Genomic DNA, 12,708 nt, shown 5'->3' with positions numbered 1-12,708 from the left:
AAAAGAAGAAACAAAAGAAAAGAAAGAAGACTGATCTCTCACATCTTATTCCACTTCACCCTTCTTAAGAAGTATAGATTAAAATGTTATAACCAATAAGCATTAAAGAATCGTTATTTCTTAAAATCATCATAGGTAAAAAGGAATGTTCACTTCATTCAACCAAAGATACTGAATAGTCCAAACAAAAGTAAATACGGCACAAAGAATTTCATGAGAAACTAAAAACAGTATGGGAAAATATAATGAACAAAGAGACTTTAGCAGAGTTTACTTATCCTAAAGCACAGCATTCAAAGTAGGAGATCACTGATGGAGTTTGTTGCTTATTAATCACCGTAATCCAGTGGGATAGAGTAGAGCAGACACAGTGCAAGGGACACACAAGACTCTGAATGGATGGCTCGCTGGATGTCTGGATAAGTCTGTTCATTCATTTACCTACCTACCTGTGCCATGTTTATGGCCAACCCCAGGGATGGAAATGCTGTATACGTGGCAGATGGAAACTTCTGGTTTGCTGCTCTCATGAGATGGTACTCAGTCAGCTTCTATTATCATTGTGTACACACATGACAGTCTTAAGATCAGTTTATAACTATTAGGAAACCACTAAGAGAAAATTGCCTTAACTGTACCCAGAGTCCTTTATTAAATATGAAACCAAGCTTCTGAATTATAAGATCAATATTATTTCAAGAGGAAAATAACAATAACTGGAAACCATTGCATGTTGAGTCATTGTCTCTTTTGAATGCGATTTAGAGTCATTCATCTATAAATATAAAGAGCACAGACACCTACTGTGTAGAAGAGAAAATTCTAAGAATAATGGGAGTAATGGCATTCTAAAGCATATCCTTCAAGTGAAAGTTGAAAATGAGATCAGAATTTACAGACCACACATGTTCAGTCCATTGATTGGTCCATTGAAAACTAAGTGAATGAGATAACTAAATGACTACTTCACTCCCTAATGAAATGCAGGATGTCTGGAGTAAATCATAACATCTGTTTTACAGAACAGAGCAACACCACACAAAGTGGCATTGAGCTGGTGGGCTGACACCTGGTCTGGAGCCAACTGACTCCAGCTTTTTATCAAATTACTAATGGAAGCAGACTGACTCTGTAAGAGTCAAATTAGGCAAAGGTTTTGTAGCTGACATATTCTCAAGCAATGCAAACAACTCTCATTCATTAAGGTATTAATGAATTTTCCTCTTGGAATTGGTAGCAGCTTCTTAGGTCAACAGCAAAGATTGGGTGGTCTTTCCCAGAAGTCAGCCTACGCCAAATGCTCCACTGCACACAGGCTAAAGTGTGACTAACTCACATGCTGAGATCTCATAAATCTGGCCCTTAATATCATAGAGACATGCACATAGAGAGACCTCCATGTATAGTGACTTTGAATCAATAAAAGATATGTCTAAGCCATAGAAAGGTATTATAAGAGCCCATGGGAAATTAGAAGATCTTTAAAAATACTTTTTAGAGTTCCCAAAGTGAAGTGAGATACACAATTTATTACTTTATTCTATGACACATGCTAAGCCATGAATCTCTATATCTAAACGATGCAGAATGTGAAAATTTCCAGCCACCAGGAACAAATACCACAGAAATATGCCCTCCCACCTCACCCCCGCAGAAGACACTTAGGTTCCCAAAAAGTCCTTCAACTTCACAATGAGGACAGGACAACTAGCAAAGCTGATGTATGGAGCTTTAAGGAACTCCGATTTCTGCTGAAACATTGCCTTCTCTTTTAGGACTTTTAAATATTTTTCTTAAGCATTTACGCTAAGACTTTATGGACATTTTGGTCTTCAAACATTTAAACCTTACTCATTCCATGATTATATTTCTATGACTTTAAAGTTTCTAATTTAGGTTTTAGAAAGACCAGAAAAGCAAATAACAGTGAGCTCTAGCCAGAAATCCTAATGTATTTCCCACAACGCAAACTAAGAGATTAAGGAGTCTCATTCAAAAGAAATGAAATTGAACTCTCATTTTAGGCTGCAGAAAGAATAACTGTGTTTCTGGAACACCCAAGCAAGCCTAATCTACCTAGCTGGCCACCAGCCAGGCTTCCATATGCAGCCCCCTCATAGGAACATATGTAAAGGTGGTTTTATTGAAAATGCAGGCACTGGTTAAAGGATAAGGAAATTTGGAGTCACTATGTATATTCACAAAGGACAAGATAATAAAATGATAGAGCTTAATGCGGAAATAAAATTTACCATTTAAAGTAAGAGAATTAAAGAGACTGATGCAATTCGAGCAGCTGTGAGATAAGATTCAGAGCTCCCTAGTCCTAGCCATCCTTTGCCTTTTCCTGTCTTTGGTAAGAACTGTCATTTGGTTTCCCACAAGATATTGGAAGGATTAGAGGCCACTGGAAAAAATGGCACAGTGGAATACAAACCCCAGTCTTCTGATTCAAAAGACCTTTTCTTTCCCATGAGTCCTCTATAACTGCGATCAAATATAGTTTTTATGGATTTATGGTGGAGAATTATGTAACACTTGTGGGTATTTTTGTTTTCAAAATATCCCATATATGAAGCTGTAAACTGCATCTATATAACTTGGCAAAACTCTAGGATATGATAAATCAAATAAAAATGACATAAGTACATTAGCTTATTGCTGTATGTTCCTGTGCTTGGAACTTTCATTTTGTTTGTTTGTTTTATTTTATTTTGGTTTTGATGGAGAGTGGTTCAAAATAAGAAAAAAGTACCAAAAATTTAATGATCAGTTGAGTCTCTCAGAACCAAGACAGGATGAAGCCAAGAATAATAGATCCTTCTCCTTATTCATTCAGAACTTTATCCCTTTTCAAGTAAGAAGACTTTTTCCAAGTATCTTTTGACCAAGGGTTTTTTTACTTCAAAGCTATTATCGTGCAGTCAGCATCTCATAATTAAACACACATACACACTGAAACCAAAGCAAATGGATTAGTTTCCTATTGCTGCTGTAGCAAATTACCACAAACTAAGTGGCTGAAAGCAACACAAACTTATTGTCCTAGATCTGTGGAAGTCAGCAGTCTAAAATGGTCTGTGTTACTTCTAGAGGTCTTGGTTGAGAATCTATTTCCTTGCTTTTTCCCAGCTTCTAAAGGCTGCGCTTATCAAGCCAACAGCATAGCATCTTCTCTCCTCTCTGACCTCCTGCCTTCCTCTTATGTAATCACCCTTGTGATACCATCAAGCCCACTGAGATATTCCAGAATAATCTCCCCATTTCAACATCCTTAATTTAACCACAGTTCCTTTTGCCGGGTAAGGTAATATATACACAGGTTCTGGGGACTAGGACATGGGCATCTTTGGGGGGTGGAGAGTATTATTCTGCCTCCCATAGAAAGTAAGGCCAAATGTTTTCACTCCGATTTTCAGGAAAAATGAGCACAAACCCTTAGGACTTCAGGATTTCAAACTCTTCTACCCCTGACCTTCTTAGCTTGGATCAACGAACTAAATCCCTCAGGGAAAATATGGTGTGCAGCCTGTTTTTATAATTAAACTTTTATTGGAACACAACTAGATCCATTCATTTGTGTGTTGTCTATGGCTGCTTTAACACTAAAATGGCAGAATTAAATTGTGACAGAGATCACACAGTCTACAAAATCTATAATGTTTACTATCTGGCCCTTTAAAGGAAAAGTTTCCTGACAAGAAATCCTTAGTTACATTTTCAATTGTTAGAACTGAATTTCAAATTCATAAGGCTACCCCAAAACTTGATCATGGTTGAGTTATTCAATAAAATGGCGTATGATGTTTATTATTAATCATTACCATAATTATGATTACTATTTGGATATCATAACATATACATACACACATCATAACATATACATCAATGTTTATTGGCATTTAATAAGCACTATGCCAAATATGTTCTATATGAGTTCATTTAGTACACACACAAAATTCATGAGTATTAACTCCAATTTCCAGACGAAGAAATCAAGGCATTAAAAGGATACCTTCCCAAGATAACGTGGCTAGTAAGTAGAAGTGCTAAGATCTAGACTCAAATCTTTTTGGGTTTAAAATATATGTTCCTAATCCCTCCATAGTTCTCTGAGTTTTCTTTTTAACTTTGTCCTACTAAGATGATTGTTTTCCATTTAAATTATTATATATGTGCACATACACATTTATAGATTATACACCTACAGCAATTATAGATCTATTTCCTCTCTGATGCAGGATGCTCTAAAGAAAAAATAAGATTAAATGTAGAGACAGAATGCCTGAGTTTGAATGTATTAAGACCCTACTAGCTTTATAAACTTGCCAAGTCACCTAAACTGCCTAAGACTGCCTCCTTATCTAGAAGTGTCATTTATGATATCAACTTAAGATGATATACATGATACCACTTTGAAACCGTTAGGCACTATGCACACATTAGTTCTCAGTGCTGTTTAGCCCAAGCACAGTTTTGTGAGATACAAGAAGTGCCCAGTCAAGCTACATTTTACTATTTGGAGACTACTTTGAAGAAATGGAAAACTAAAGAACATCTATATATTTTTTGTAGAATTACATATGAGAGAGTGCCTATTTTAGAATTTTTTAAAGGACAGTCCTCGGCTCTCTGGATCCCAGTTCTCTAGCTTACTACATTTATATGAAGATAGTAATCCTGAGTTTTATAAAGATCACAGCATATATCAGAAAAGGTATATGCAAGAATACAAAAAAATCCTCAAGAACCAATACACTTGCTCATAAATGCACCTCTACTTAATCTTCATATTTACCTTTATAAGAGGAAATTCATGATGTAGGGACAAAAATTAATGAGTATGTTTATTATGTAATATAGACATAATTTAAATCATTATTATATTCAAACTGCTGTTTTATATTACTGGATGGTATTTACTGTGGCCTTAATAAAATCACCTTTAAATACTTCCTGTTTATGTACTAGGTAGTATACTACAACCCAATGGTATTTTACCTACACATTCCAGAATTTACCTAGAGCAAACTTAGGTCAGGAGATTATAAGCAATAACTCATTTGTGCTATCTTTACTTCCCTGACTATGTCCAGTCTCGCGTATTCAAATGCGTGTGTGGGATTAAAGATGGCTACATATTCTTTGTTACTCCTCCCATTGAGAGATGTTCAATTCTCTTCCCCTTCAATCTTGGCCAGGCTTTGTGATTTGCTTTAACAACAGAACGTGCAGGGGTCACGTGTAGGGGCTTCTGAGGCATTCCCTCGGACATGTTGAAATACTCTATGGGGACTCAGAACTGCCACGTGAAGAGTATGGCTCCCCTGAGACCACCATGCTGGAAGGGTCACATGTAGGTGCTCTGACTCTTCCAGCTGAATCAGCCTTCGAGTCCTCCCCACCAGCATGACAGACACACAAACCAGAACATTCCCCAGGTGACTATCACTGGCTGATTTCAATCAATGCCGTGGGCAACAGAAGAACTGCCAGCAAAGGACTACTCAAATCATGACTCCTTTCTCCTCAAACCATGGGATATAATAAAATGGTGCTTCTTTTGAGCCATGAGATTTTGGTTTAGTTTATTATGAAGCCATACATAACTAGAATAGTGCATAAAAGAGAATAACTGCATTATAATGCCAAAAGTCTTCAATTTCTGTACATCTGTAATAAACTGAACAATACTGATAGTTCAGGCCTTACATTATTGTTCAGTAATATACATTAGATATAGGTATTCACACTGTGAACTGACTATAACTATGGTAAATAAATACTATGTACAAGAATGCTGGTATCTCACAAAAGGCACTGAATTTTATTGTAATTCCTCTTAGTCTGTAATTGCAAGATTATCTAAATAACCTTAATATTTGTAGTGTTAAACCAATTAACTAAAATAATAGTTATCTCAGACATAGTGAAAGAAAGCTTGCTTATAACTCCAAGCCACTACTTGCATGTCACACAACACAACCTGTAACAAATTAAAGGAATATTTAGGTTAGAAAGAACAGTAAGCCTTTCAAAATTCATAAACAAGGTGGGTTTCTTTTTTCTATATCTCATGAAAATGTCTTCAGGGACAATTTCCTCTTCTTGGTTCTATATGAATAGGTAAAACATTTATAAATGTTTCCTTATTTTTCCATACAGCCTATGGTAGGAGGAGTAACAATCTATCAGTTGTCAAGAAAGTTTCATGGTGTGCACAGGAACACCAAATGTTTTCCTTGCCTTTCCTCTTTGCCCCGGCCCATTAAGAGACTAGCTTGTAACTAAGTATCTATCAGAAGCTCTTGGCCTAAGGGGATTAAGAATTCATAATTTTCCAAGTCTCCTTGGAATCCATTTTCTAAATTCAGTTTGGGCTCAAGTTATTACAAGAAAATTAAGGATCCTAAATAAACCAAGCAAAATGCATTTATTTTAATCAATGTATCATCTTGATGAAATCTCCTTTATAATAAATGTCAAAGGTAGGTGACATAGGTAGGTGACTGAATAGTTTGAACTGGTATAGTAAACAGCATTGGCCAAGTGTCCATTGGCTGATATCTGCAATTGATAGTGATTACAATTTTAAAGTTGATAAGATTAGTTAACAGTTATATTATAAGCACGAAGACAATCATAGTGAACATAAGCAACAATATCAAAATAGTAAGAGTTAAAAAATATGGAACTAAAATATCATGTGAATTTGGTAGCTGATCTGTTGTGACACACTTGCTACTGATCCTGATCCTTCAAGTGATATTGAGAGTTAGGTTTCATATGAACATGATTAATGGGATATGAGAGTGGAATAAAATATGTATTTTCACAAGTATTCCAGATAATTCTGATAAATGCTAATATTTGAGAAAACTTGGCTTAGACTGTAGCTACTTCGACAAAGATCAAAAAATCAAATATTAAAACAAAGATCAAAATTTGCATTAAAGCTCTCATTTTCCTTTAGAAAATACTTTCTTAGGATACCAGTAAATATGACCACTGTTGAACAGACATGCTTTATTCCCTGATCCTCAAGTGGAATATTTGCATGAAAAATGAAGTCTGAAATTTGTGAAGGAACAGATCGTCCTAGAATTGAAAGGAGTGTTCAGTAAGCTGAAAGGTATATAATTGAGAACAAATAAAGTATTGCCATTTTTCAAATTGAGGTATATCAGGAGTTCTATTTCCCCTTGGACATAGAAAGCTGGAACTAGTGTCGCTTCTACCCTAAAAAGAAAAATCCATGTAAACTGAAAAAAATCACAACCTCGCTGAAAACATCAAAGAGCTGAAGTCCCTAGTCAACCAAGCAGTTATCAAATCCACTGAATCTCAAGTCCCTCAAAGGAGAGATGAGACACAAGCACCTGCTCAACAGTGACTACAGGAGGAAGAGATGCTGGGTGCCATAAAACTAAGTAAGAAGCATTCAGCTTTAATTTTTGATGGATTGGTGAAGGTCAAGTATGGACTAGGGTAAGAGTATAGAACTCCTGGCAGCTGCAGCCACAGGGGGAGTTTGCACCTACTCACAGACTCTTCTCCTTGGACCTCAATCTCCTGCTCATGAGAAATATTGTGGGCAGAGCAGGAGATGCTCAAGTGCCTTTCTTAGTGTTGAAGTCTTGGAGGGGGGAAGTGGTCACGGCTGTGAGAAAAGCATGAAGCCCTGCTGCAACCCTTCTCTGGAAAACAAAGCCTTAAGCCTCTGGGGAGGAGCAGAAAACCCTGTCACCACTAGGACAAAGGTACAGACCAACTGTAGCCAGTGGAAAGGTTAAAAAAAATCACTTCTACCCTTGGGAACGTCCTGGACATAGGATTCTGTACTACTAACACTAGAGATCTTCTACAACTGGGAGAAGGAAAAGAAACTCTCCTGCGGAAGACCAAACAAAGCTGTAAGATGGAGTTTGGCTGCCACAGAGAGAAGAGGCAGGATCATGGAGAAAGGCAACCTCTAAGATCTAAACACAACACACAGAGCCTGTCTAAGGTGGAGGTTGTACTAAAACAATAGAGAGCTCCTTGCCCTCACCACCAGACAAGCATGCACTAAGAACAAGCATTTGCAGTCTACCACTGAGGGAGAGAAAAAAGTGCAGGGAGGGACAAAACTCATGGTGGAGATGAACGAGGAACCTAAAAATGAAGGAGAAACATCGAGAAAATGCCTCTGAAATCCCAGCCTCCAATCTAAGAAAAAAGAATTTGAAGCCAATGGTGTGCTACAGGTAATCATAGAAATGAGAAAACCCAAATGCAACTTAACTACTGACTGGGTTCGCTCAACAACACCCTCTGCCACACACACACCTACACCAATAGCCTAACAGAAGAGATGTGTCCACTCCCAGACATAAAGTCTCTACATTTATACACACAATGTTTGGTATTTAATCAAAAATTACATGACACATAAAAAAGCAAGGAAAAAGCAACATGGTGTTAAGAGAGAAAATAATCAACAGAATAGATTTAAACACAACCCCTATGTTTAAACTATCAAATGGAATTTTAAAGTAACTATGATTAATTGGCTAAAGAGTCTAGTGAAAATACAGAAAACACGCAAGAGCAGATGGGAAACTTCAACAGACAGATGGTGTTATGGACTGAATTGTGTCCTCCTCAAATCCAGATATTGAAGCCCTAACCCTCAATGTGACTACATTTGGAGACAGGTCCTTTAGGGAGGTAATTAAGGTAAATGAGATCACAAGGGTGAGGCCCTAATCTCACAGGGCTAGTGTCCTTATAAGAAGATGAAGAGACATCAGCACTCTCTCTCTTTCCAGGGACACAGAGGAAAGGTCATGTGAGGACACAGCAATGAAGCAGCCATCTACAAGCCAGGAGAAGAGGCCTCCCCAGACACCAATTCTGACTTCTTGATCTTGGACTTCTAGCCTCCAGAACTGTGAGAAAATACATTTTTGTTGTTTTAGCCACTCAGTTTGTGGTATTCTGTTATGGCAGCCTGAGCGAACTAATACAAATGGGAACTACAATAACAAGTCAAATGGAAAAGCTAGAAATAAAAAACATGATAAGAAAAGCAAAAGAATGCCTTTAACAAGTTCATTGGTAGACTCAAAACAGCTGAAAAAACAATTACTGAACTTGAAGATAAGTCCAAAGAAGTTACTCAAAGTTAAATTCGAAGAGTGACAAAAAGTGACAGAGCATCCAAGAGTTATGGGATAATATAACACAATCTAGTACACACATGATTTGAATCCCAGGAGAAGTGAGACAATAGTAGAGAAGAATTTTGTGAAGAAATAATGGTCAAGAATTTTCAAAAATTCATGACAGACACCACAATACAGATGGAAGAAATTCAGGGACTTCCAAGAATAATAAAGTACTAAACAGACGTACACACGTGCACACACACACACACTTAGTATATTATATTCAAATCACTGATAAAATAAAAATGTTGAATGCAGCCATATGAAAACAGAATCATTGCTTCCACAAGACTAAAACTAAGATTTACAACAGACTTATTAGAAACTATGAAAGCCAGGAAATAATGGTGGCAGATGTTTAAAGTGCTGACAGGAAAATAAAATTTTCATCCTAGAATTCTATAGCCAATGAAAATATCTTTAAAAAGTGATAGTGCACAGATTTACTCTACAAAAAATATAAAAGGAAATTCTTCAGAGAGACAGGATATGATACCAAAGTTTGAATCTGCACACACACAAAAAAATGTCTTTAGGAAAATCCATTTTCCCAACTCCATTAGCTGACTGCTCATTGTAAAGAAGTCTGCCTCTACATCTCAGTGCATAAGCTTCAGATAATGATCCTCTCAATCAGGACCTTGGACAGGACTGGGAGCAATCAAGTACCTACAGTGCTGTCATCTTAGCATCTAGCATCCTTCCAAAGAGTGGCTGAAACGAATTGATTCTCTGTTTGGAAAGTCATTGACTGATATTTTACAAATGTGTTGATTGGAAGGAACTCATAATAGGAATATGAATGTCTTGATGACTGTCTCTAATTTTATTATAATGCTGCATATGAATAAGGCCTCTTTATTGGCCAAAAAAAAAAAAAAATCCCTGAAGGGAAAGGTTTGAACAGAATTTTAAAGTTAACTTTATGGCTAGACTGGTCCCGTAAACTACCATAGACTGGTAGCCTCATTTTTAAGGCAATTTCTTGTCCTTTACTATGGTGCCACTAGACTATCCTGGGCCTTGCTAGCTGGCATTCCCTTCTGCTTCTGACAACAGGATATAGCAGAAAATTGTTAAAATTTCTACATTCCTATGACTTTCTTTCTTTAAATTCTCCTCTTCAAGTATTCTGTATCCTATAATGGAATTTAATATATACTATCAGATGACCAGGACAGAATGCAAGACACAAAGAACACAGGAAAGAGGACAAACGTTATATTCATATTTGAATTTGGGAGAAGTCTAAGGATATCAGTATCCATCTAAAGAGAGAAATTATATTATGCAAAGATAATATTCCACAAACCACAGGACAAAATTAATTTTAGTATAGAAATATATATGCTTTGGATATGAGGCATATAGAATTGACACAACAGTAGAATTTGCTATACTATATTTAATTAAATACTTATTTAATTGCTTTCTTGCTGAATTTCTGATAAATTTTGTTCCGTTATTTATTTTCTCCATTTGGAAACATCATTTCCAAGAATAAAGTAGGAAGTAGAGCCTACTGTTTTGCAGTAACTTTGGTAACACCTTTTAAAGCATCCAGGATAAGAACACGATACAAGACTACACGGCTACCATTACCATCACCTTGATCTAGGAAATTGGATTTATTTAGTGTTAGTAGGAAAGCACAAGAAAGAAAATATTTTCATCTGCCTACTAATTCAATTCAATTCAATTCAATTCAATAAACATCCATTTTATTTCCATGTGCTAGCCATGAAAGACAGGGGCAGTCAGCTTAATAGAAAGAAGAAAAATGTGCTCACTTACTAATTTGACTCGATGGCCAGGAGTGGCACTGATTTCCCATGTGCATTCCTTCCTGCTTGGGTACTTGTCTGGCCAGTTGGGACTGGTGATGAAGCCACTTGGACTGTGAATCTTCTGTTCACACTCAGCTGTGCCAGTAACGATAATATCAATCAGTGTGGAAATCTAGCCGAGGACTGCGCCAGCAAGAAAGCAGTCTATTTACCCGCTATCATGCTGAAAGATTTTCCTGAATACTAACTAATCATCACTCTGGTCTCTGTTATCATATTCATCTGCTTTGGCAAACATGTTGCTGAGCATAATCAGGCGATGTTTGTTTTCTTGCTCACATGAAATTAAGTGTTTACAATGAATTATATAAATGCCTAAAAGAAAATGAACTACTTCAAACTGCTGGATCTGTAAGCTCAGATTTTAAAAGAGCAACATATATTGACAATCAAGGATATCAACACTTGGTATGTGCAAAATATTAAATGCAATGCCACAAACAAAAATCAATGGACTATGCCATTTTCAAATCATTTTTTTTATTAACAGAAACATCACTTAAAGCTAATTAACATCATTAACCGTATGAATCATGTATTTACATTTTCTCTCTCCCTTAAAGTATACACTTGAATACCTAAACCATCCTTTTAGCTGCTAAAGTAGATTAACCTTAATTTCATCAACATAAAATGAAGCACTAAGGGGCAAAATAAGCGAACAGTTACCAGCCATGGAGATAGCTTCTGAACTAATTTCAAAGAATATCTCATTCAATTGACATGAAATTTCTTTTAGGTTTTTCACAATTCAAATAACTTCGTCTTAGAGGGGACCAGTCCATATTGTTAATGTCAAACTTTAAAAATATTTAATAGTCTCAGGCTGTGTTAATTCTATGTGATGTGAGAAGCAGCACCCTACACATCCTGGTTTAGACTGGGAATTATTTGTTATGGATTGTGTATCCCATTCTGAAATACAATTAGGCTCTCAAATTTTCCAAGAAATCTCTTTGGGTAAAATTCTTCATCATATGGACTTAAACACCTATTACACTGCGGGGCTGCACAATAAGGGTAAGATGCCCAACATTATTGTACTGTTGTTGCATTCATACTACTAGATTTTATCTTAATTGTTGAAGTTTCCACAGCAAGATTTGGATTTGTAATAGAGGAATACTAAAAGAGATGAAATTCAGCTCCTTTCAAACAATATAGGATCGTGTAGCACAGCAACAGCCTTAAACAGATCCTGTCTCGACAAGGGTTTTCTAAATTCCATTATCTCTGTCCTTGCGTTGCCATATGAAATGTGGAGCCTCCAGGATCTGGCAAAAAGCCTATGAGACAGCCAAGAAGCTCGCTGCTAAACTGTAGAAAGTGCCCCTATGATAGCAAAGGTAAAAGAGAATCCAACCCCTTTGCTAGCAGTAAAATGAACTTTATTAGGGGTACCTGGATACAGTTCTGCCTAAAAGGAAGTTTCCTATAAAATCCTTTCTTGAAAATATTCACTGAAGTGAACAGACTTAGGATATCTAAATTGATTTGCTACATCTGAGCCAGGAGCTACATGCATACTCTGCAAAAGTTGTCTCTTTTTTTCTCTGAATTCTTTCCATATTTGCAAAATAACTGGGCCTATTCCCCAGCCTGTTGATTTAATAGAACACCAAGTTACAAATATCAGAATCCTCATGAGTTTA

The 12,708-nt window shown here is 36.5% G+C and overlaps 1 protein-coding gene across 4 annotated transcripts in view; it reads right to left on the bottom strand.

Annotated features, from left to right (window-relative positions):
- The window catches only part of TLL1 (tolloid like 1), a 192,197-nt gene that overhangs the window by 13,175 nt on the left and 166,314 nt on the right, over positions 1–12,708 (bottom strand). For all 4 annotated transcript variants that reach the window (XM_014851443.3, XM_044767001.2, XM_070505031.1 and 1 more), the window contains one exon: positions 11,004–11,131. In XM_014851443.3, the coding sequence (XP_014706929.2) occupies positions 11,004–11,131 (128 nt within the window). The remainder of the gene's footprint in view (positions 1–11,003; positions 11,132–12,708) is intronic.

Source organism: Equus asinus, chromosome 3 (genome assembly GCF_041296235.1).
Source record: "Equus asinus isolate D_3611 breed Donkey chromosome 3, EquAss-T2T_v2, whole genome shotgun sequence".
NCBI classification, from domain to species: Eukaryota; Metazoa; Chordata; class Mammalia; order Perissodactyla; family Equidae; genus Equus; species Equus asinus.
The sequence above is the reverse complement of the archived record's forward strand: the minus strand, read 5'-3'. Positions and strand labels throughout refer to the sequence as shown.